Source organism: Dipodomys ordii, unplaced genomic scaffold, assembly GCF_000151885.1.
Source record: "Dipodomys ordii isolate 6190 unplaced genomic scaffold, Dord_2.0 Scaffold143, whole genome shotgun sequence".
Lineage (NCBI taxonomy): Eukaryota > Metazoa > Chordata > Mammalia > Rodentia > Heteromyidae > Dipodomys > Dipodomys ordii.
Window position 1 is genome coordinate 1,480,526 of NW_012267359.1, and position 24,797 is coordinate 1,505,322.

At 56.7% G+C, this 24,797-nt stretch overlaps 2 protein-coding genes across 4 annotated transcripts in view; both read left to right on the top strand.

The window, feature by feature from the left end:
* The first annotated feature begins 4,362 nt into the window (after nt 1-4,362).
* Nucleotides 4,363-22,245, top strand: Mlxipl (MLX interacting protein-like). 3 transcript variants are annotated; one of them, XM_013031807.1, is made up of 17 exons: nt 4,363-4,684; nt 7,802-7,908; nt 10,655-10,737; nt 11,006-11,095; nt 11,405-11,449; nt 11,857-12,058; nt 12,180-12,260; nt 16,883-17,055; nt 18,278-18,806; nt 18,917-18,984; nt 19,063-19,210; nt 19,312-19,424; nt 19,509-19,628; nt 19,728-19,855; nt 19,954-20,077; nt 21,311-21,440; nt 21,621-22,245. In XM_013031807.1, the coding sequence occupies exons 1-17, from the start codon at nt 4,392-4,394 to the stop codon at nt 21,740-21,742; spliced, it is 2,556 nt and encodes an 851-aa protein (XP_012887261.1). In that variant the 5' UTR covers nt 4,363-4,391; the 3' UTR covers nt 21,743-22,245. The 3 variants fall into 3 exon arrangements, with proteins under 3 accessions (XP_012887261.1, XP_012887262.1, XP_012887263.1); XM_013031808.1 differs by lacking the exon at nt 11,405-11,449; XM_013031809.1 differs by lacking the exon at nt 11,006-11,095.
* A 1,326-nt stretch (nt 22,246-23,571) lies between these two features.
* Tbl2 (transducin (beta)-like 2) overlaps nt 23,572-24,797 on the top strand; it is a 5,974-nt gene continuing 4,748 nt past the window's right edge. Inside the window, exon 1 of the mRNA XM_013031817.1 lies at nt 23,572-23,716. Within this exon, the coding sequence (XP_012887271.1) occupies nt 23,587-23,716 (130 nt within the window). The 5' untranslated portion in view covers nt 23,572-23,586. The remainder of the gene's footprint in view (nt 23,717-24,797) is intronic.

The following is a 24,797-nucleotide window of genomic DNA, read 5'->3' on the forward strand; positions in this document are numbered from 1 at the left end:
GGTGGTTTATTGGAGATAAGAGACTCATGGACTTTCCTGCCCTGGCTGGCTTTGAACCTCAATCCTCAGATCTCAGCCTCCTGAGTAGGTAGGATTAGAGGCATGAGCCACCAGCACCCAGCTCCCTAATTTTTTTAACTTTGGCAAAAGTTAAAATTAAATATTCCCAGGGCTGGGAAGGTAGCTCAGTGGTAGAGTGCTTGCCTTGCATGCATGAGGCCCTGGGTTCAATTCCTCAGCACCACATAAGCAGAAAAAGCCAGAGGTGGTGCTGTAGCTCAAGTGGCAAAGTGCTAGCCTTGAGCTGAAGGGCTGAGGGACAGTGCCCAGGCCCAGAGTTCAGGTCCCACGACCGACAAAATTAAATTAAATATTCCCATCAGTCATTTAAGATCTGTAAAGATCACAGTTGGTATAGCTTTAAAAAAAAATTAAGTGGCTAGGAAGTTGGCTCAGTGGTAGAGTGCTTGCCTTGCATGCATGAGGCCCTGGGTTTGAGTCCTCAGCACCACATAAGCAGAAAAAAGCCAGAAGTGGCGCTGTGGCTCAAGTGTAGGGCACTAGCCTTGAGCTAAAGAGCTGAGGGACAGAGCCCAGGCCCGGAGTTCAGCCCCCACAACTGGCAAAAAAAAAAAAAAAAAAAAGTTAAATACTTATCACTGAGGCTGATACATGCCATGTGCTTTCTTTTTTGAGACAGACTTTCATTGTGTAGTTCACACTGGCCTGAAACTCAGACTCCTCAGGCCTCTCAAGTGCTAGAACTGCACTATGCCAAGACATAGTAAATCATTCTCTAAGCATGAATATGTGTATGCAGACAATGTGTGTCTGCATGGGTGATGGATGGGTGGATGGAGGAAGGAAGGAAAAGGAAGAAAGAAAGGAGAGGAGGAAAGAAAGAAAGAAGAAAGATGGGTGGGTGGCTGGAAGGATGGGTGGTAGGATGAATGGATGAATGGATGGATGGATAAATGGGAAAAGGATAGATGGATAGATGAAGGGATGGATGGATAGATGGAAACAAAGGATGGATGGATGGATCAACAGATGAGTGTATGTATGTATGGATATATGTATATATGGATGGATGGATGGATGGATCAACAGATGAGTGTATGTATGTATGGATATATGTATATATGGATGGATGGATGGATGGATGGATGGGTGGATTGTATATAGTAGTTAGATGTAATATAAACCCACAAACACCCACTAACTCCTCTGCCCTTGAGGGGATTTGGGCTATGAGCAGCATGGGGATTCTTCCTTCTGGGACATTTGCCCTCTAGTGGGAAAGAGAGGCTTTGCACCACTTGCTGCTTCAGAGCCGAATGCAATGGTCTAGCTGCAACAGGGTGGTCAAGATACATATACAAACCTGGAGAAGGCGGGGATGCTACCTCAGGTGGGGTGGGGTGAGGTTCAGTGGTACAGTGCTTGCTTCGTGCGCATAGGGCCCTTGATTGCAGCACCCCAAAAACAAAACAACAAAAAGCTATCAGGGCCAGACACTAGTGGCTCACACCTGTCATCCTAGCTGCTCAGGAGGCTGGTATGAGGATCACAGTTCCAAGGCAGCCTGGACAGACAACTCCGAAAGATCCTTACCTCCACTTAACCAGAAAAAAAACTAGAAATGACAGTACAGCTCAAAGGGTAGAGCACCAGTCTTGAAAAAACAAACCAAGTGAGACCTTGAGGCCCTGAGTTCAAGTCCTCGTACGGCCCCCCACCCCCACCCCCAAAAAAAGCTATCAGAGGTGGTACTTTAATGATGGGTGAGCTTTCCTGGTGAGAAGGAACCATTTGGCAAGAGGTAGCCAGGGCCAGGAAGCGGGGAGAGCAGGGTGCAGGGAGGCCCTGGGGCCAGCCAGGTCTTTACACCCCAGACAGGACCTGGCTGGGAACCACACTTGTTTGTCTGCGGGGTTGTGAACGCTGGGCCACGGGTAACTACAGGACAAAGGGGAAAGAGGAGAAGAAGGTGAGAGGTGAGAGAGGCTTCTTGGTGAGTCAGGCCTGGGCTGCCATCCTGGCAAAACCACATCATGTCAACATGAGAGAGTCCAAGGACGCCGTGTCTGTAGTGAGCACTACAGTGCTCCCCTGTGGGTTTATATGGGGTTTTCAGTTGATGACAAGAAGGGAAGAGGAACAAAACTCATTCCTGTACCATCAGCTAAGTCTCTAGGAGCAGAGTCTTGGGGTAAGGGGGTTCAAGTCCTTCTGCAGGGGTGCATAAACCACAGAAGGGGTCCATCTCTGTGCTGAGGACCCCAAAGGACCAGTTTTTCAGCCTTTCTGAAATGAAGCTGAGCCCCTCCAAAGTAGCAAATAAAAGACCAAAATAGGCATCTCCCCCCCCCCAGCCCCAATATGGGGGCTTGAGTTCAGGGTCTTGTGCTTGCTAGGCAGATGTTCTACCACTGGAGCCATGCCCTCAGCCGTTTTTGCTTTTTGTGGGGGGAGGGGGATCAGTTATGGGGCTTAAACTCAGGGCCTAGGTGCTGTCCCTGAGCCTCTTTGTGCTCAAGGCTGGCACCTTATCACTTGAGCCACAGCACCACTTCTAGTTTTCTGATGGTTAATTGGAGATAAGAGTCTCATGGGGACTTTTCTGCCCAGGCTGGCTTCAAACCGCTATCCTCAGGTCTCAGCCTCCAGAGTAGGTAGGATTGCAGGTGTGAGCCACTGGCACCCGGCTGCTTTTAGCTATTTTTTAGGTAGCGTATTGTATTTTACCCAAGGCCAGTCTCAGACCTTGATCTTCCTTCCTACAGCCTCTCAGCTCACTGGGAGCACAAGCAAACATAACCCTTCCAACTTATTGGTTGAAATTGGATCTCACTAATTTTATTTTATTTTATTTGCTTTGGACTCTCCTTCAACCACAGTCTCCTTGCTATTTAGTCTCTAGAGTGCCTGGGATTATCGGCATGAACCACTGCACTTGGTTTTTGTTTCTGTTTCTGTTTTTATTTTTACTCCTTGGTACTGGAGTTGGAACTCACAGCGAAACATTTGCTAAGCAGACACTCTGAGTTACACCTCTAGTCTTTTTTTTTTTTTTGGACCCTCTGCACTCTGACAGTGCCATCTTGTTTTCCTCACCACATGTAGGACATACCTGGTCAAGCCAAGGAAAGTTCACTTTTACCTCCAACCCTTCCCTCTCCTACCAGACACAGCCCTGGTGGAAGTGTGGAAATCAGACGAAAGGCTGAGATATTTCAGTGTGTTCTGACTCTGAGGACTGTTAAAATCCCCAATGAGGGCCTGACAATGTGGCTTAGTGGTAGAGTGCTTGCTAGCATGCATGAAGCCCTGGGGTCGATTCTTCAGTAACACATAAACAGAAAAAGCTGGAAGTGGCACTGTGGTTCAAGTAGTAGAGTGCTAGCCTTGAGCAAAAGAAGCTCAAAGACAGTGCCCAGTCCCTGAGTTCAAGCCTCAGGACTGGCAAAAAAAAAAAAAAATTCCCCATGAAGCCAGGTACTGGTGGCATGCCTGTAACCCTAGCTACTCAGGAGGCAGAGATTTGAGGATCCAGGTTTGAAGTCAGCCCAGGCAGAAATGTCCTGAGATGTTTATCTCCAATTAACTAGCAAAAAGATGGAAGTGGAGCTGTGGCTCAAGTGGCAGAGCACTAGCTTTCAACAACACCAAAAAAAGCAAGAGTACAAGTCCCTGAGTACAAGCCCTAATACTACAGAGAGAAAGAGTGTGTGTGTGTGTGTGTGTGTGTGTGTAATCTGGACCTATGATGTCCCCATCCGAAGCTACCTTGAGGCTGTGGGTGTTCCTGAGACATTGCCTGTCTAGTGCCCAGGGCTTGGCTGGGCAGTCAGGTGGAAGGAGATGTGTCCCTTACCCAGGACCCCCAGGCACGGATGTGCTTTTAAGCTAAGGTGTAGTAAGGGACATTTCTAGAGACTCCTTTCTAGGAAGATACCGCAGGCTGGGACCACCTGCTCCCGCTGGGCTCATCTATTATGCTAATGTGGCCCGGCACCGCCCACTCCAATAACATCCAATCATAAGGGAGGGGCGTGAGTATGTTAATAAGGCCGAGCTGGCCACCTGGAACCCTCAAGCACTGGAGATCCCTGTTGGGCGGACTGAGGGCGGAGTCATCGCGACTTCAGAGGTCGCTGCAGAAGGCAACGCGGGCAGGAAGAAACCCGCAGACCCGGACCCTAAGGCTCACTGATGATGCTAATGTGGCCCCGTGCGCTCCGACGTCCCCTTGGGGGTACAGACCACGCCCACTCAGGTACCAGCCAATCCGAGGAGGGGCGTGGCTAATTAATAACGCCGAACCGATGGTGTTGGCAGTTCAGCAGCTGGAGAGGCTGCGGCGTGCAGGCCGGGTGGCGGCAGCGGCCATGGCCAGGGCGCTCGAAGGTCTGGCCTCGGGCTCGCAGGTCCCCCGGGTCGTCGCCAGCCCGGACTCGGAATCGGACACTGACTCGGAGGACCCGAGTCCCCGGCGCAGCGCGGGCGGTCTGCTCCGATCGCAGGTCATCCACAGCGGACACTTCATGGTGTCGTCGCCGCACAGCGATTCGCTGGCCCGGCGGCGCGACCAGGAGGGGCCCGCGGGGATCGCCGACTTCGGGCCGCGCAGCATCGACCCCACCCTCACCCGCCTCTTCGAGTGCATGAGCCTGGCCTACAGGTGAGGTCGGCTGGGAGTGCGACGCCCCGCGCGGCCTGGGCCCCGGCTGCAGTCCCCCTCCTCCAGCCCTGCGCCCCCAGCCCCGGCCCGGCCCGCCCCCCGCCGCCGCCCCCAGCCCCTAGCGTCCATTTCCGGGCTTGGCTCCGCGCGCCCTAAAGGAGTCCAAGAGCCTAAGACACCTCTGCTCCTCCCCTCCCGGACCCGCGATTCCCTCTCCAGCAGCACCCCCTGTCGAGGGTTCCCTTCCTTCGGCAACCTGCAGCACCCCAGCACACCCGTGGGTGTCCCAAGTCACAGCCCGCGTTCGCCTGCAGCGAGACGCAGCCCCCGGCCCTGCCCACCCGCCGTGGCCCGGACTCCGCTTCTCGCCCGCTAGGTCGAGGGGGGCGGCGGGGGGGGGCGCCCCTGGACGGGCGCTGCTCGCGGAGCTCGACGGCCAAGGCCGGGTAGCGGGGCCTGGGATCCAAGCGCCCTGCACCTGCGGACCACGCTGGGCGTCTGGCGCGGGGCGCGGGCCGCGCCCATGCCCCCGAGGAGGGCGCGAACCGGGGTCCTGGCACGGTGCCCCGGAGCAAAGTTCCTGGGAGCGGAGGGGCCGGGATAAATTATCAACCAAAAACCGTAGCAAGGAAGGGGATCGGCCGGCTTTGATCTTCGCGCGGCGCCCGTAAATCCGTTTCTGGGGCCCCACTGTGCCTCCTCCCCTTCCGAGAAGCACCGGCACCCGCGGCTCCGAGCGGAGTGGGGTGCGCGCGGCCGAGACGGGGAGCCGGGGGCGGCGGAGGCCTGGACCCCATTGGCTAGAGGCGAAGTAACCTTGGCCCACACATTCTGGCCTCAGGCCCAGGTCGTGTTGCAACCCGATCGTCCGTCCCGGGCGCCTGACCAGTGTGGAAAGTTCAGATTCCCGTCCGTCCCTTCCTCCCCACCTCCTTGGACATCACGAGACGGTCCGAGAGCGGGGCGTCTGAGGTCCTGGCACGCGGGGTGCGCCCCTCCTCCAGAGCCCCCCTCCCATCGGCCTCCTGCCCGCACTCCCGCCGCCCCCCCCCCAGATGGCCGACTACAGGCTGTAGGAACCCCAGTGGGGGTAGCTGGGGTGAAAAAAAATCCAAAGATCTTGGGGTCCTGAGCCGGGCATGGGGGTGGGGCCTGTGGGTCTTCACCTAGGTACAGATAAAAACAAACAAGAAACCCCACTAAAGTTCACACCGGGACAGACAGGGTTTGGGCTTTCCAAGGCCCGGGTCTCAGAAGCCGGGTGAGGGTCCCGGATGAGCCGACAGCAGACAGGCAGGGAGGCCCGCAGGAAGGAGGGCAGCCTGGGGTGGGCCTGGCTGACTTCCACCTTTCAGGGCTGTGTGGAGAGGGGAGGACTTTTCTAGCAGTTTGTGTTCCGCGATTCTGGGGGTGGAAGGCTGAGGGAGGAGGGGTTAGTGGCTCCCAGATAGTCCTCGTTCTAGGTGGGAGCCGGCCTGGGGGACGATAAGCAAGGACACATCAGGGCAACGCTGCAGTGTACTGAGTGTACTGAGTGCTGAAGTTTGTCCCGTCCTAGCCGGCTTGGTGGCATCTGTAATCCCAGCGCCTGGGAGGCTGAGAGTAGAGGATCTCAAGTTTGAGGCTACCTAGTTAAGACCTTGTCTCGGAGGAGGAAAAAAAAAAAATCTTGGCCTAAAATTCTCTGATTGTTTCCTGCTGTCAGAAGCAGAGCCTGAACTTTGGCCTTAGGCTTTTTGCTGCAGGCTCAGCCCCTCCCTGAACGCCAACCAATCAGGTCCTTTCCCCGAGGTTTAGCTGTTGTCAGTTACCCCTCCCAAAGCCAAGTCAGGGCCTTGAACCTCAAAAGGGAGATGGAGAGGGTGGCTGGATGGGGATGGGACGCCAGGAGGTTGCTGGGATACATGCAGGAGCGTCAACTCCACAGTCCCCTTTAGGTGCCAGAAGGCAAGCTGGCTGTGGGGGGAGGGAGGGGTCAGAGTTCCCCTCCCTCTCATTACTGTACAGATGGTGTTGATCTAAGCACCAGGGGATAGGGCCATCAGCACCAGGACACCTGTGTGTGGACCCTATTTGGGTAATGAGGCCTGTGGTCCCCTGAGGTGGCAATACCCCTGTCCCTACCCATGGCAGCCAACCCTCCCAAAACAAACAGAGGAACTTGGAGACCAGAGAGGACAAGCGACCCTATCCTCCCCCCCCCTTTCTGGGAGAGGAGCTGAGGAGTCAGACACCCCCCTCCTTACTCCCAAGAGGGCAGGCCTAGCTTTCCAGAAGGCTGGGGGGGGGGTGTAAACCATGAAGAGGAAGTGGGGGGAGAGGATGGGCAGAGGTCTGACCCCAAGTTTCTGGCCTCCTGGGTCAGCCTCGCCTGCCTGTTCTACCCAGTGGTCCTGGGAGCCTCCTGTGCGCAGCCTCTATACACGGGGTTGGCAGCCAGCTCCGCTGATATCCTCTGGTCACCACGTACACAGGAGAAGGGAACCCCTGGGGAAATGGCTCCCTCTCCCATGGGTTCCCAGCCCCTCAGACTAAGGGGTCCAGAGAGACGAACAAAGAAGTCACAGGGCTTGCCTGAACCCTTGCTGTGTGACCTTACACATGCCCCCTTTCTCCTCTTAGTTATTTTTTGGGGGTGGGGAGTCATACTGGAGTTTGAACTCGCAGTCTCTCACTTGCTAGGCAAATGCTCCACCACTGGAGCCGCTCCCCCAGCCCTTTGGTTGCACTGTTTTTTAAACCTGTGCTCGCCTCTGACCACAATCCTCCTATCTTCCTCCTTAGTAGCAGGGATTACAGGCATGCACTATCTTGTCTGACCATAAAAGTCATCTCTGCCCCTCCCAAAGTAAGAGAAGGGTCTGAAGCCTCTCCCCCAGGGCTAAAGTTTATAAGCAAATGCTCCCTGGCTGGGATTCTCACAGCAGTAGATTAACACACAGGGCTCAGGAAACGAAACCGGGAGCTCTGAAGAATATGGCCAGGGTCTGGCTCCAGGCAGGTGAGAAGAGGGATAGGATTTGGGGTGGGGTTCCTCCAGTTGCAGCCACAGGTGAACACTTCATGCATGAGAAGCCCTCCAGGACCCTATCCTGATTTACCCTCTCCCCACAACAGTGGCAAGCTGGTCTCCCCCAAGTGGAAGAACTTCAAAGGCCTCAAGTTGCTGTGCAGAGAAAAGATCCGCCTGAACAACGCCATCTGGAGAGCCTGGTACATCCAGTGTGAGTGGGCACCCCAGGGCTCCCTCCCCCCCCCCCCGCAACCACAGGGCCCCCCGGCAGAGATCGCTAGCAAACTCAGGACCAGCCAGCAGGCTGCTGCTGGTCTTACCGGGAAGCCCTGAGCACCTCCTGACCCCCAGAGGGTCTGGGGGGGAAGTGTGCCAAGGTAGTGTCCACAGTTGTGCGGGTCACCAGCAGACGGCACCCTTATGTGGGAAGAAGCTTGCACTTGGGACCAGTTCACAGCCCAATCTGCACCCCATGTGGAGACAGGTGCTCCAAATGACAGGGTAAAGGGGGCATTAGACACCTTCTGACTGTTGCACCACTTTTTTTGGGGGGGGGGGAGGGAGGGCAGTACTGGGGCTTGAACTCAAGGCCTGGGCGCAGTCCCTTAGCTTTTTCTCTCAGGGTTGGTGTTCTACCACTTAAAGCCACAGCTCTGCTTCCAGCTTTTTCCTGGTTAACTGGAGAGAAAGTCTTAGGGACTTTCCTGCCCAGTCTGGCTTCAAAAGGCAGTCTCAGATCTCAGACTCCTGAGTGACTAGGATTACAGGCATCTGGCTCAGTGGCGACTCACTCAAATGCATCACTTTGTAAATGGGGAAACTGAGGAAAGTCTTGTGTGAGTCTCCACCAGCCTTCGATACTGATCACCCAGGAGGTGCCTACCTTGGAGACTTGGGGTCCCAGAGCGTCAGGTCGTGGAGGGGGTGAGGATATAGCCCAATGGTAAATCACTTGCCTACTTCCTGTGTTCATTCCCCAATTGCGGGGGAGGGGGACAGTGCCAGATCGTGAATATCATGTTGGCTGGTGACTCCAGGCAAGCTACCCAACCTCTCTGAGCCCATTTTATTCCAGATCAGGTAAGGCCGGTAGTTCTGCCTTCATGCTGTGCTCAGTCAATGATAAATGATGTGCCCTGAAGAGGCCACACTCATTCCCTTGGGGAAAACCCAGGGGTCTTGGCCCAGCCTTGGGTTGGTTAGGCCCCTGTCCAGCTCAGCTCCATCTCAACCCCAGAGGAGCAGCTGAGGTCTTTGCACTGGATCCCAGACTGGTTTCACTCATCTTCACCTTCTTTTTTAGAGCCTCCTAAGGTTGGGAAGGTGGCTCTGTGGTAGAGTGCTTGCCCAGCACGCATGAAGCCCTGGGTTTAAATCCTCAGCACCACATACACAGAAAAAGCCAGAAGTGGCGCTGTGGCTCAAGTGGTAGAGTGCTAGCCTTGAGCACAGAGAGGCTCAGGGACAGTGCCCAGGCCCTGAGTTCAAGGCCCAGGACTGGCCAAAAAAAATTAAAAATCAAATTTTAAAAAGCCTCCTAGCTAGCCGGGCGCTGGTGGCTCACCCTTGTAATCCTAGCTACTCAGGAGGCTGAGATCCGAGGATCACAGTTCAAAGCCAGCCTGAGCAGGAAAGACAGTGAGATTCCTATCTCCAATAAACCACCAGAAAACCGGAAGTGGTGCTGTAGCTCAAGTGGTACAGTGCTTGCCTTGAGCTGAAGAGCTGAGGGACAGCGCCCAGGCCCAGAGTTCAAGCCCCACGGCCGACCAAAAAGAAAAAGCCTCCTAGCTATGCCCCCCTTAATTTTATTAATGAGCAATGGAGGCTCAGAATAGCAAGTGACTTTTCAGGTTCTTGGGTATTATAAAAGGTGTAGCTGAGCTGGGCGCCAGTGGCTCACACCTGTACTCCTAGCTACTGAGGAGGCTGAGATCTGAGGAGCAGGGTTCAAAGCCAGCCCGGGCAGGAAAGTCCATGAGACTCTTATCTCCAATAAACCACTAGAAAACCGGAAGTGGCGCTGTGGCTCAAGTGGCTGAGCTCCAGCCTTGAGAAAAAAAAACCCAGTCAGAGCCCAAAGCCCCCCCCCCAACCCCCGGGGTTCAAGCCTCAGTCTTAGCACACAAAGAAGTTAGGAACTCCCCCTTCCCATCACCAGAGGTTTGAAGGTGGTCTGGGGAAGGGAGGAACTCACCCCTCTGCTTGGTCCTGAGCCCCCAGATCCTTCCCTAGGCCTGTGCCCTGTCCTATCTTCCAGGGGAGAAGAACCTTGCACCCCCATTATCTCCTGCTTTGTTTGCTTTTCTCATCTCTTAGTGGGAGATAAGCACCCCATTTTAGCCCTGCTCCCATCCCGGCATCTACCCCTGCTAGAGGGCATCCATGGCTACTGAGGGTCTTTTGGTGTTAAAGCCAGCTCCAGTGGGAGGCCCTGAGTTCGAGGCCCTGAGTTCAAGCCCCAGTACCTGCACCAAATTAAAAGGGGGTGGTGGGTGGGCTAGGTCCTAGAATTCAGTAACCAAACTTCGAGTGTAGACACAAAAAGAAGAGAGGCTGGGACCGGAGCCTGGAAAGGGAGCCAGGTAAGGCAGGTGGAAATGGCCTGGACCCAGCTGCCCACGAGCCTAAGGAGGTACAGCCGGGAACTGGGGACTGTGCCCCCCATTCGGCATGTCCTGGGAGGCCCAGGAGAGCATGATGGGAAGGGAGGGGCAGCGCAGGCAGGCAGGCAGGCTTCCTCCTGAACACCAGGGCCAGGCTGGGCCTGGGTGGTAGTGCTATAATTTCCACACTAGGGAGACTGAGGCAGGAGAATCACCGGCCAATTTAGTGAGACTGTCTCAAGAAAACAGAAAAGCCAAGCTAGATTTCAGAGGCTGTCGCTTGAGTAGTCACCCCCCCCCCATAAGGGGTTGCTGAGATCTGGGGGCCCCTGACCTGGCTCCCTCTCTCAGATGTGGAGCGGAGGAGGAGCCCCGTGTGTGGCTTCGTGACTCCCCTGCAGGGGCCTGAGGCTGATGAGCATCGGAAACCCGAGGTAAGAAAACAGGGGTGCGGCACCCACCCACTGCCCCCCTCAGCGCCACGGGTGGGAGGGGCAGGCCCCAGCAGGAAGCGGGGGTCCCCCTCCGTGTCCCCAGGCTGTCATGCAGGAAGGGATGTGGGGAGGGGTGATGAGGGAGGAGGGAAGGGGTGAGGATGGAGAGGGGAAGGGTGAGGATGGAGGAGGGGAGGGGTGAGATGGACGAGGGGCGGGAGGAGCCCGACCACGCCCCCTCTCGGCCCCGCCCCCTCCACACCCCCAGGCCGTCGTCCTGGAAGGGAATTACTGGAAGCGCCGCATCGAGGTGGTGATGCGCGAGTACCACAAGTGGCGCATCTACTACAAGAAGCGGGTCAGTGGGGACCCAGGGGAGCCCCACAGCTGTCCCCCGCGACTCGGGGTGCCCCACCGCTGTGCCCCACGGCTCGGGAAGGGTCTTGCAGGGCTCCCCAGCCCAGCCCGCCCTCTCAGGACCTCCATGAAAGTCCCACGCTGACAGCGCCACCGTGTGGTCACTGGACGCCACTGCAGCCTGCAGCCTGCTTACCTCTGACGGCAGAGGGGAGACGGGGGGGGGGGGCGGAGGGAAGACATGGAGGACCACGTCTATGGAGGCTGGGAGTTATGGAAGAGGGTCCCGTGTCTAACTCTGTCCTTGCAGCTTCGTAAGTCCAGCAGGGAAGGGGATCTCCTGGCCCCTAAACAGGTAGGTATTTGTGAAATCCAGGAAAGGGGTTGGGCTTGTCCCACAAGAGGTACATATTCCACAGCTCCCCCTTGGCTGGCCACTGTCCGAGGGCTGGGGTGGGATGGGAGGGACCTCCACCCGCAGTGGTGGAAAGACCTCTGGCCACTGAGTAGATGGTGTGAAGCCTGGGGCCCTAATGCACAGGACCCCCCCCCAGGAGGGAAAAGCATAGAATGGAGGAAAGGGTCCCTTATTTCTTCAGGGGATTGGCCACCCTGGCCTGTTTCCTGGGGAAAATTCATTAGAGGCCAGTGGGGTGATTGTGGCCTTCCAAGCAGTGGACCAGACCCCTGGGAGAGGCGAGGAGGTGCGTCCTGCAGGCAGGGCTGATGTGGGGGGCTGGGCAGTGACCCTTGTCTCACTAGGCGGAAGCGGGGTGGCCCCCTCCAGAGCGATGGTGCGAGCAGATCTTCTCCAGCGTGGTGCCCGTGCTGCTGGGGGGCCCGGAGGAGGAGCCCGGTGGGCGGCAACTGCTGGATCTCGACTGTTTCTTGTCGGACATCTCTGACACGCTCTTCACCATGACCCAGCCCAGCCCCTCATCCCTGCAGCTGCCTCCTGAGGATGGTGAGGGCCTTGGTCCACACTGGGGGCAGGGTCAGTGCCTCAGGCCAGTGACAGTCCAGGGAGGATGGCTGGGGACTGTCCACCCTGCTTGCTGCTCTTGACAACACTACTGTTCCCCCAGCTTATGTTGGCAATGCTGACATGATCCAGCCAGACCTGACGCCCCTGCAGCCTAGCCTTGATGACTTCATGGACAGCTCAGGTGAGGCAGACCTTCCTAGAGTAGACAGGCAGGGTACCACACCACCTTAGGCCACTTTATTTGGCCTCAGGTAAGGAGAGGGACAGGTAGAATACAGGACCAGAGGACTGGGGACTCCCAGGAAAGCAGTAAATGTGGGGATCTCTTAAGGGAGAGAAGGACTTTGATTGACTTGGGTCTGTTTATTACTTACAAATAATAATAATAAGCTAGGCCCCAGTGGCTCACACCTGTAATCCTAACTACTCAGGAGGTTGAGATCTGAGGATCTCGGTTCAAAGCCAGCCCAGGCAGGAAAGTCCATGAAATTCTTAGCTCCAACCACTCAGAAAACTGGAAGTGGCGCTGTGGCTCAAGTGGTAGAGCACAAGCCTTGAGCAAAAGAGCTGAGGAACAGTGCCCAGGCCCAGAGTTCAGGCCCATGACCGACAAAAAATAAAAACTAATTTTTTTAAAAAACACCTCTTTTTGGTGGTACTGGAGCTTGAACTCAGACTGGGTGCTGTCCCTGAGCCACCTTTCCAGCCCATCCCAGGTCAGGCTGGGAATGTGGCCTAGGGGTAGAGTGCTTACCTAGTATGCATGAAGTCCTGGGTTCGATTCCTTAGTACCATATAAGTGGAAAAAGCCAGAAGTGGTGCTGTGGCTCATGTGGTAGAGTGTTAGCCTTGAGCAAATGAAGCTCAGGGACAATGCCCAGGCCCTGAGTTCAAGCCCAAGAACTGGCAGAGGAGAGAGAGAGAGAAAGAGAGAGAATATCCCAGGCATCTGATTATATAAAACATTTTTGAAGATCATAAATTTTTAGCTGCCTCCTCTCCTAACCCAGAGCCACCAAGTTACACCTTCCCAAATGTCTGTTTTCACATGACTTAATCCTCCACGTTACTTTCTGCAGACTTGCATTAGGGGGCTCTAGAGCCATGTGGGGTGTGTGTGTGTGTGTGTGTGTGTGTGTGTGTGTGTGTGTGTGTGTAAATCAGGCTCAGCCTGTCCCACCCAAGGTCCAGGGGACAGAAAGAAGGAGAGACCTTGTTTTTTTTGTTTTGGTTTTCTGTTTTTTGTTGGGTCGTGGGGCTTGAACTCTGGGCCTGGGCTCTTCAGTTCAAGGCTAATGCTCTACCACTTGAGCTACAATGCCACTTCTGGTTTTCTGGTGGTTTATTGGAGTTTCATGGCTTTTCCTGCCCAGGCTGGCTTTGAACCTCGATCCTCAGACCTTAGCCTCCTGAGTAGCTAGGATTACAGGCATGAGCCACCCATGCCCTGCTCAAAAGAGAGGCTTAGTTTCAGCCACTCCCTCAGCTGCTTTCCCATAGGGTCCTGGGCCTGTCCATCAGGAAGCAGAGGTCCATGGGGCGGGGACTAGGGAATGAGGAACCACCCTCACCCCTGCCTCAGCTCTGGGTGGGTGGGGGCTGCCAGGGGCAGAAGTGTTGATGGCAGTACCCTGGGAGCAGACCAGCCAAAGAGGGTGGCAGCCCTGTCCTGGCACACAGACCCCCACCACAGGTAAGAGCCAGTGTCCATCAAAGCTCCGGACAAAACTGAGACCGTAGGGACTTTTATTTTGGTGCTGGTACTGGTGCTTGCTCACACTCTTGCTTAGCTTTTTTGCTCAAGGCTGGTGCTCTACCCTTTGAACCACACCTCTACTTCTGTTGTTGCTGGGTTACTGGAGATAAAAGTCTCAGGTATTGTTTTCTGCCCAGGCTGGCTTTGAACACAGTCACCAGATCTCATCCTCCTGTGGTCACCCCTGTAATCTGAGTAGCTTGGATTACAGGCATGAGCCTCCAACATGGTACCTTATGAGACCTTTCAGTTCAGAGAGGCTGTGCGTGGGGTGGGGGTGAGCTTGGGTTTCACAGAGAAGGTGGCTCCTGGACTTCCACTGTGAGCCCCTCCCTGAAAACACCTTCACCACCCCCACCCCTAGGGGTCCAGAACTCTATGCAGTCAGGAGTCCTGTGAGGACAGGTGGGGAGAGATGGCAGGGCAGGGTGCATGGGGCTCCAGGAGCAAGCCCAGGTCAGGAAGAGGCTGAAGCTGAGGGAGGTTGGGGCTGAAGGAGGCTAGGACTGAAGGGAGGCTGGGGCTGAGGGGGAGACTGTGGTTGAGGGAGGCCGGGGCTGAGGGTCAGCTAAGGCTGAGGGGGAGGCCTGGGTTGAGGGAGTCTGGGGCTGAGGGGGAGACTGGGTTTGAGGGAGGCTGGGGTTGAAGGAAGCTGTGACTGGGGGGAGGCTGGGGTTGAGGGGAAGGCTGGGGTTGAATGGGGAGGCTGGAGTTGAGGGAGTCTGGGACTGGGGGGATGCTGGGGTTGAAGGAGGCTGGGACTGGGGACAGGCTGGGATTGAGGGAAGCTGGGGCTGAGGGAGGCCAGGACTGAGGGGGAGGATGGTGTTGAGGGAGGCTAGGGCTGAGGGGGGAGGATGGTGTTGAGGGAGGCCAGGACTGAGGGGGGAGGATGGTGTTGAGGAAGGCTGGGGCTGAGGGGGAGGCTGGGGCTGAGGGAGGCTGGGACTGGGGTGAGGCTGGGGCTGAGAGAGGCTAGGATTGAGAGGGAGGATGGTGTTGAGGGAGGCTGGGGCTAGGGGTAGGCTGGGGTTGAAGGAGGCTGGGACTGGGGTGAGGCTGGGGCTGAGAGAGGCTAGGATTGAGAGGGAGGATGGTGTTGAGGGAGGCTGGGGTTGAGGGAGGCAGGGACTGGGGGGAGGCTGGGGCTGAGAGAGGCTAGGACTGAGAGGGAGGATGGTGTTGAGGGAGGCTGGGGCTAGGGGTAGGCTGGAGCTGAGGGAGGCTGGGGCTGAGGAGGATGCTGGGGTTGAAGGAAGCTGGGACTGAGGGAGGCTGGGACTTAGGGAGGCTGAGACTGGGGGGAGGTTGGCACTGAGGGAGGCTGGGACTGAGGGAGGCTGGGACTGAGGGAGGCTGGGACTGAGGAGGAGGCTGGGACTGAGGGAAGCTGGGACTGGGGGGAGGCTGGGACTGAGGGAGGCTGGGAGCTGAGGGAGGCTGGGACTGAGGGAGGCTGGGACTGAGGAGGAGGCTGGGACTGAGGGAAGCTGGGACTGGGGGGAGGCTGGGACTGAGGGAGGCTGGGACTGAGGGGAGGCTGGGACTGGGGGAGGCTGGGACTGAGGGGAGGCTGGGACAGAGGGAGGCTGGGACTGAGGGGAGGCTGAGGTTGAGGGGGAGGCCGGGGCTGAGGAGGAGGCTGTGAAGCAGCTTTTCTGGGGATAAGCATGGGCTGTCCAGGGTAGGCAGATGGCTGGGGGCTCAGGGCTGAGGACCAGCCACCTCAGACCCCTGCCTGTGTGGGGTGGGGGGCGTGCCAGACAAGCCCCAGGTCTCAAGTCATGTAGCCTGTGGTCCCTGGGGACCAGGGCTGGAAGATCGGTGGCTTTACCTGCTCCTGCAGCCCCTTGGCTAAAAATGGGCCTCAGAGTCCTGGCCCAGTGGCTCACCCCTGTAATCCTAGCAACCCAGGACACTGAGGACCAAAAATTGCTAGCCCAGGCAGGAAAGTCTAGTCTGTGGAGACTCTTATCTCTACTTACCAAAACACTGGAAGTGGAGGTGTGGCTCAGTTGGTAGAGTGCCAGCCTTGAATGAAAAAAACTAAGGATGGTGCCCAGGCCCTGAGTTCAAAGCCCAGAACCAGCCACACACACACACACACACACACACACACACACACACACACACAAAGTAGACCTCAGGACAGCCAGAAATGCCTCCTGCTGCAGGGGGAGACACAGACAGGGAAGGGCAGGATGCACGCACAGGCTGCCACAGACAAAGTGACAGACACTGGGGGGGAGGGAGGGAGGAGGCTTTGGCTTTGAGAACACACACATGTGCACACATGAGGTGCAGGAGAGGGGCCTTGCGGGCTCTCCTGGCTGAAGGTCAGGAGGGAGCCGGGTACTGCCGTGGTGAGGTCAGGCCCGGCCCGCAGCGGAGGCTTTGGGGCAGACCGCAGGCTGCTCAGGGTCAGAGAAAGGTGCCCGGAAGGGAGCGGGTGGCCAGCGGCACCCTAGCCCGGGATGTGGTTTAGGCCACAGGCAGCTGCTTCCCAAAACCAGAATAGCCCAGGACTTACACAACACAGCACCCCAATCTGGCCACCCTGTGCCCCCTCACCAGCCCCTTCCTCCCTGCTGCTGTCCCCAGGATGAGCCCACTGTTTTTGTGTCTGTCACCCCCCCTGGCCTTCACCCTATCACCCTATCCTGGGCTCTGCTTGGGCTCTGTCAACCTTCCTGCAAGCCCCAGACCCGCTGACCTCCTGACCCACTCACCCATGACTCACCCTTGACCTCCTGCTGCACTGGGGTGCCTCCCTGTACCCCACCCCTTTCCCTCCCAGACCCCCTTCGTGCCACCCCACCTTTGTATCAGAGAAAGAGGCCAGAAAAGGGACCCTGTGGGATTGGTTTCCTGAGGCCCTTGCTAGCCCACTATCCTCCCCCCAAGCAGGTCCCCCCCCACAACCCCAGCCTTGGCTGCTGCTTCCCTTGAGCGAGACAGAAACTCATTTCACAATCTCCTGTGGAGCCCCCCGCCCCCAGCCCGGGGACAGAGCCCTAACTGCTGCCACCCCTGGGTCTCAATTACAGATTTCTTCAGCAACTATCGTCCCTCCCAGACGCCCGTGTCTTCCAACTTCCCAGAGCCCCCCAGCTTTGGCCCCATGGCTGACTCTGTCTTCAGCAGTGAGATCCTGGGCCCAGAGGTGGCACCAGCATCCTCCTCAGCCATGATTCAGCTCTCTGGACAGACTCGCCTGCAGGTGAGCTCACCCTTGTTCTGGTCATCCCCTGAGCTGCCTGGAGCCCTACCAGGCACTTCCTGTAGTCTCTGTATCAAGTCTGGCCAACCAAGAGATCCAGGAGGACACAGGGGCAGGGAAAGGGAGGCCCGAGAGCAGACCTGGGCCAGACAGAGATGGCAGTCAACACAGCAGTGCACCATGGGAAGCTGGGTTGCAGGCAGGAAAGACTTCTTGAAGGCCCAGATTCTGGGCCTTTGGGCAAGGGTCAGGTTTGGAGTGAGAAGGAAAACATGGAGCCAGGAAGCTGAGCATCTATTCAGGAAAATCTGAGTCTACCATGCTGGCTCAAAAACTCCATGGTCAGAAAAAGGGATTGTAAGGAGGAGAAAATTGCACTGCACTGTGGGCCTCTTGCTCACTACTGTCTCTGAGTGTACACAGTGTACATCAGTAAATGGTTGTCCAATGAGTGAGCAAGTAAGTGTATGCATAGATGATGTATTAGTAATTGGAATGCAGATAATGGTGTAATCATATGTGAGTTATATAGCTATATGTGGATATGTAAGCAGATGAGTGGCTGGTTGGGTGGATGGATTCGTAGATAGTTTGATGGACTGATGTAGGTAAGTAGTTGGTTAATGTACTTAGTAGATAGTGGCTAGATGGATGAATAAAAGGAGAGATGGATGATGGATGGCTGAATGGATAGCTGGATGGTAGATGATGGATGGATTGGTGTGTGGGTAATGGGTGGATGTTGCATGGATGGGTGATGAACAGATGGGTGGATGACAGATGGATGAGTGGATGAATAGATGGAGGAATGGTGGATGTATGCATGAAGGGATGGATGGATAGAGGTATGGTAGATTATAGATGCATGCATATATGTATGGAAGGATGAATGGATGGACTGGCGGGTAGTTAATGGATGGATGACCAGAGGGATGGATGGATGATGGATCATGAGTGGATGGTTGAATGGATGGCTGGCTGGATGGATGGATGATAGATGGGTGGATGGATAATGGATGGATAGTAGGTGGATGCTTGAATAGGAATGGTCATGGGTGGATGATGCATGGAGAACTGAATGGATGGACCGATGGGTAGTTAGTGGGTGGACTGGTGGGTAGTTAATGGATGGATGACTGGATGGATGGATACATGGTTGCAAATGGGTAACCCTCCCTGCCCCCCCCACTCCCTGGTGAGTGTCTCTCTGTCCCCTAACTAGGCTCGGAGCAGCTGCCTTGTCCCCGTGGACCCCAGTGCCTTTCTGAACTCTGATTTCCTCCTTCCTGAAGACTCCAAGCCCAACTTCCCACCTGCTCCCCCACCTTCCCCTGCTGTCCTGCCATACCCTAGCCCTGCCAAAAGACCCCTGGAGCCCTGCACCACACCCTCCTTCCCTGCCATGGCTCCACCGCCAGCTATGGTACCAGAAGAGACTGTCTTCTCTACCAGGTTCCCCTTCCCCACAGGCCCTCCTGTCCTGGGAGTGTCCCCTGTGCCTGCTCCCCCGGCCTTCCTCCCCACCCCACAGCCTGGCCCCCGCCCCACCTCTGCCTCCTTCCCCATAGACCCTCTCTCCTCGGGGTACCCAGAGTCTGCCTTTGGGTCTCCCCTCTCAGTGTCCCAGAGCATGCATATCAGAAGCAAGCCCCCTGTCCCATCCCCTAGGGGACAGAGAGCCAGCCCCCCCACCATGACCTCTTCCACCACCAGCCCCAGTAACCCGTGCCTCACACAGCTGCTCAGGGCAGGTGAGATGGACTAGCCCTGGAATGGGGGCTGTGCTGGGGAGCCCCGGGTGAAGGGTGAGCTTGGGGCATGAGGGGATCTTAAGCCATGATGGGTTGTCCCGTGTGTGCAGCCAAGCCTGAGCAGGCCCTGGAGCCACCACTCCTGCCCGCACCCCTTGGCGTATCCCCGGGATCCCCGGTAAGATGGCAGGTGCTGGGAGGTGGGGCTGAGCCCAGGGCCTGTTCCCCAACTCTCTGCGCTTCTCCACCCCAACAGGAGACCATCCCTGAATTCCCTCATGCCTTCTTTTCCCCAACGCTGGCCCCTGTACCACCCAGGCCGCCACCTAGCTCAGCCACGCTGGCCCCTCCCAGGTCCCTGGTTGTCCCCAAAGCAGAGCGACTGTCACCCCCAGCTCCCAGTGGTAAAGAGGGAGGATGAAGGAAGATGGAGTGTGGAAGGGTGAGGGGGGCTTGCCTGGAGCCGAGAGGTCTGTCTGGGGGTCTGTCTCTGTCCCTGCTACAGGCCGTGAGCGGCGGCTGTCGGAGGAGAACTCTGTCCCTGCACCTGGGCCACCAAGGGTCCGTGTCTCTCCCCCTCCACCCATCCCAAGCCGGGGCCGTCAAGACAACAATAAAGTGGGTACCTCCACACTGCCTGTCCAGCTCCCCAGGCTCTCCCGGGCTCCTTCCTAAACTCAACTGCACCTTCTGTTCCCCAAGACGGAGAGCCGAAGGATCACGCATATCTCGGCTGAACAGAAACGGCGTTTCAATATCAAACTCGGCTTCGACACTCTGCACGGGCTCGTGAGCACCCTCAGCGCCCAGCCCAGCCTCAAGGTGAGCCCCCAGCCCAGGCTGTACCCCCAGAGCACCGGGACCCCTCCCTGACCGCCCACCTAAGGCCAACCCCCAGGCCCACACTGGTGGTGTCTGCAGGTGAGCAAGGCCACCACGCTACAGAAGACTGCGGAGTATATCACCATCCTGCAGCAGGAGCGGGCCTCCATGCAGGAGGAGGCCCAGCAGCTCCGGGACGAGATCGAGGAGCTCAATGCCGCCATCAAGTAGGCAGGGTGGGGAAGGTCTGGGGTCAGGGCAAAGGCAGGGGCCCAGGGAGCAGGCCATCCTCTGGCTCCCCACTGCTAACGTGCGTGGCCCCCAGCTTGTGTCAGCAGCAGCTGCCAGCCACGGGGGTGCCCATCACACACCAGCGCTTTGACCACATGCGACACATGTTTGATGACTACGTCCGGACCCGCACACTGCACAACTGGAAGTTCTGGGTGGTATCCTCACTCTAGCCAATGGCCTCAGGGCAGCAGCCCAATCAAGCTGTGCCTGAAGCCACAGGTTCAGTTCCACAGGCCCAAAGAAGGGCTCTAACCTGCCCCCTGCTACCAGGCTCTGGACCAGCAAGGTTACCCAGTGAAGATCTGGGAGCTGAGAGAGTCAAGGGGAGGAAAGATCCAAAGCAAGAGGAACCCTCAAGAAGCCCCAAGAAAGCCAGGCACCAGTGGCTCATACCTCCTGTAATTCTAGCTACTTGGGAAGCTAAGATCTGGGGATCACAGTTCAAAGCCAGCTTGGGCAAACAAATCCAGAGACTCATTGCCAACTTGCTAGAAAAAAAAAAAGCCAGCCGGGCACTGGTGGCTCATGCCTGTAATCCTAGCTACTCAGGAGGCTGAGATCTGAGAATCGCCATTCAAAGCCAGCCTGGGCAGGAAAGTCCATTAAGACTCTTATCTCCAATAAACCACTAGAAAAAAACAGAAGTGGTGCTCTACCAGTGGTAGAGTGCTCACCTTGAGCTGAAGAGCACAAGGACAGCGCCCAAGTCCAGAGTTCAAGCCCCACGACCAACCAAAAAAAAAAAAAATGCCAGAAGTGGAGTGGGTAGCACAAGTGGTAGATCATCAGACAAGAGCATGAGGCCCTGAGTTCAAGTCCCAATACCAGCATGCATGCATGTGCACAAGTGCACACACACCCGCACGTGCATGCGCGCACACACACACACACACACACGCATTCAAGGTCCCAAGAGAGTATTCTGAATCTTTTTAATGATGAGATATAGAAACAGAAGAAATCCCAGCCCCCCTCCACCCCGGTGCTAGTGATTGAACTCAGGGTCACTTGCGCATACCCCCAGTCCTTTTGTTCTTCAAATAGGGTCTCAGGCATTTGCCCAGGCTGGCATTGGATTCCGATCTTCCTACCTTTGCCTCCTGAGTAGCTGACATTATAGGCATGCAACACCACACCCAGCTCAGAATCATGACTGGCAATCCAGGGAGAAGGGACAGTCTTGAGTAGAACCAGGACCGGCAGAACCAAGAGGAGGGAGCTGAAGGCTAGAGAGGTAGTCAGTCTTTGGCATGATGTGGGGGACATTGAGGGTTTTTAGGACCCAAGGTTAGATAGTGGCAAGCCCTTCCTTCTGATTTGGGTCAGGTATCAAGGTTCTGTGTAGTACTGTCTTGGCCTCAAGCCTGTTCCTTGACCTTGGCTCTCAGTTCAGCATTCTCATCCGACCGCTGTTCGAGTCCTTCAATGGGATGGTGTCCACTTCAAGCCTTCACAGCCTCCGCCAGACTTCACTGGCCTGGCTGGACCAGTGCTGTTCCTTGCCAGCTCTCCGGCCAAGTATGCCCACCACCTGTCTGCCCTGCAGCGGGGAGGCTCAGGGCAGGGGGTTCTGCTTGGGGCCATGCCGCTGTGCTCCCTGGATGGTCCTACAACCACCAGGATGCCTACAGACAGGGGTCCTAGAAGGGCTGGACTGATGCCAGCCTCCACCTCAGCCAAGTCTCTGTCTCTTTCCAGCTGTGCTGAACTCCCTCCGCCAGCTAAGCGTGTGCACCAGCATCCTGACCGATCCCAGCCGCATGCCTGAGCAAGCCACAAGGGCTGTCACTGAGGGCACCTGGGGCAGACCACCACTATAGTATCAGCTAACCCTGCCAAGCTCCAGCAACAACTCCCAGGCCCTCCACTCCTGTCCCAGGCCCCTTTGCTGTAGTTCCAAGAGCTGCATTCCTGTCCCTGGGATACCAATGAAACTTGGGATGACTGGCACTCTACCCCATCTTTGGAAATCCATTTTTCACTTGGCAAAATGGTGCTAAAGGAGGTTCACCCGACAGAGAGCTCTAAGGCCTTAGCTACTGTGAGTGTAGGAACTTAAGCAGGCCATCCAGAGAGTGTTGTTCTTACGTGGGGCCCTGAGCAGGGAGCAGGCAGAAGCCTTCTTTGCTCCTACACAGGTGACATGGAGGCTGAAGGGTGGCTTCCTCTGAACCGAGCAAGAGCGGTCTCGTATTTGGCAAGACCAGAGCAAGGGCGGCTAGAGCGGTCAAGCATCTTGTGTGTGTATGGGTGTGTGTATGTGTGGATTTTGTACAGATTTCTTGAACCATAAAAGCAAAAACTATGTTGCTGTGACTGTCAATGTGTCTTCTGAGATGGAGACAGAATGGGTGACAGCTGAAGGTGGCTTTGTAGAAGGCCTTGGAGGCTGTAAGAAAACACCGTGAGCAGTGTGGTGGTTCAGGCCTGTCCTAACTTGTGCTTCCTAGGCTAGTGCTCTACCACTGGAACCACACCTCAACCCTGTTTGTATTTTTCAGATAGGGTGTGAATTTTTTGCCCTGACAACATACTATGGTGATCCTACCTTCTGCAAGGCTGAGATTATAGGCACTCACCACTGCACTTGACTTGTTGAGACAGGCACTCACTTCATTTTCCCTGAGCTGGCCTCAGATTTTTGCTACCTTCCAAGTAGCTGGGATTATAGACACCAGCCACTGGGCCTGGCTCTATCATTCACTTTTTCAATTCCCTGTGAATCTATAATAAAATTCTGTGTAATTTCTTGTTGGGGAGGTGGGTGTAACTCTGTGGTAGAGTACTTACCTAGTATGAGCAAGGTCCTGGGTCTGATCCCCCAATACGACAAAAAACGAACTACAATCCCCTTCCAGCGTCCTGCTCCCACCGACTTCCCGCGTGCTCCGGTCCGTACTCCCTGCACTCTCCCGCACATCCGCAGAACCTGGAGGTAATCTGCATCCCCTCCAGTGGGGCCCCCGGGTGCAGAGCCAGGCGCGGCCCTTCGGACCTCGACCCGACCCGCGTCCGGAACGGTGTCCAGGGCAGGCCGGAACTTTGCAACCCCGCCGAGCCACCGTACACGGAGCCCGCAGTTCTCTCAGGGCACAGCAGGCCCGACTCCCCACCCGCCCCGCTTAGGCTGCCCGCAGGACCCGCCAAAGGCAAGGCCACGCCCCTCGGGGCATTCAAACGGACAGGCTCCGCCCCTCAGAACAGCTCAACCGCCAGGCCCCGCCCTTTCAGGCTCTCCAGACAGTCTGGCCCCGCCTCTCCGGCGGTCGAGCAGCGAAGTTCGACCCACCCACGGCCCCGCCCCCTCAAAAAACACTTTATCGCCAGGCCCCGGCCCTCAGAACATTGAAATGACCCTGCACTGCCCCAGAAGGCGCTCAACAGCCAGGTCACGCCCATAAAAGATGCTTAACTGCCAGGCCTCGCCCCACTAGACGCCTCTCCGAGCATTCAAACGGAAGGCTCCGCGCCATGAGACGCGCCAACAGTCAGTCCCCGCCTCCCCAGGCGCGCCCGCACTGAGGCCCCTCCCCTCGGGTCATTCACACGGTGACTCCGCCCTTTGAGGCCCGCCAACGGCCTGGCCCCGCCCCCTGCGTGCGTCGAGGCGTACGGACGCCGCCATACGCCGAAAGCTGAGTTGGCAACGGCGTCCCTGGCCGACATGGAGCTGCCGCAGATGCCGGAGCTGATGGGGCTGTCCCTGTTGGTGGGGCTGTTGGCCCTGATGGCGACGGCGGCAGTGGCGCGGGGGTGGCTGCGCGCCGAGGAGGAGAGGAGCAGCCGGCCGGTCCGTAAGTAGGGCCGGGGTAGGGTCGGGGCGCCCGCGGGGGCCGGGGCCTTGGGCCTTGGGCCTCGGCTGCAGAGGCGGGGGGCCGGGGCCTCGGGCCTCGGCTGCAGAGGCGGGGGTCACCCCTCCGGGTCCCCGCCGCACCCTGGCCGGGGGAGGGCGGTCAAGTGAAGCCGCGGGTGTTAAGAGGCCCTGTCACCGCCAGTAGGCCCAAGCGTTCTTTGAATGAGTCCAGTGGATGTGAGTTGTGAGCATTTAAAAGCGCCAGTAAAAAAAAAAGGCGCGATCGTCGGGGGCTCATGGGTCACGCTTGTAATCCCAGCCACTCTGGAGGCTGAGATCTGAGGATCGCAGTTCGAAGCCAGCCCGGGCGAGAAAGTCCGTGAGATTCTTCTCCGCAGTTAACCACACACAGAAAAAGCGGGAAGTAAGCCGAGCGCCGGTGGCTCACGCCTGTAATAGTAGCTACTCCGGAGGCTGAGATCTGAGGAAGCCAGCCCGGGCAGGAAAGTCTATGAGACTCTTCTTTTATTGCCGGTAAACTACTCAGAAAAAGTCGAAGTGGCGCTGTGGCTCAAGAGAGCGCTTGCCTTGAGCACAGAGGCTCAGGGACAGAGTCCAGGCCCTGAGTTCAAGCCTCAGGAACCCACACAGAAAAAAGAGGGAAAAAAGCATGATGGATTTCACAGCAGAACCACTACTAGAAACAGGGAACCAGAGTAGGGAATCCATAATGTGGACATTTTTTGTGTGTGTATGCCCTTCACTCATGTGCTCTTGCCACGGGGCTATACCCTCCAGCCTGCAAGGGGTGGCTAAAGGATGGTAGGGTAGGAAAAAAGTTTACCCAAAAGCCAAGAAAGAAAGACATTCTTACAAAATGGCCAAATTCACGAAGGTGAGGAGCTGCAGAACAGAATTTGGTGTGAGTCAAAGGTCAAGAAAGGGGAGTGTGGGGCTGGGAAGGTGGCTCAGTGGTAGAGTGCTTTCCTTGCATGCATGAGGCCCTGGGTTCGATTCCTCAGCACCACATAAGCAGAAAAAAAGCTGGAAGTGGCACTGTGGCTCAAGTGATAGAGTGCTAG

Coding starts and splice junctions, on each gene's coding strand:
- Mlxipl (XM_013031807.1), top strand. CDS start 4,392: ATGGCCAGGGCGCTCGAAGGTCTGGCCTCGGGCTCGCAGGTCCCCCGG. Junction 11,096..11,404: donor GCATCTACTACAAGAAGCGG/GTCAGTGGGGAC, acceptor CTGTCCTTGCAG/CTTCGTAAGTCCAGCAGGGA. Junction 12,261..16,882: donor TGACTTCATGGACAGCTCAG/GTGAGGCAGACC, acceptor TCTCAATTACAG/ATTTCTTCAGCAACTATCGT.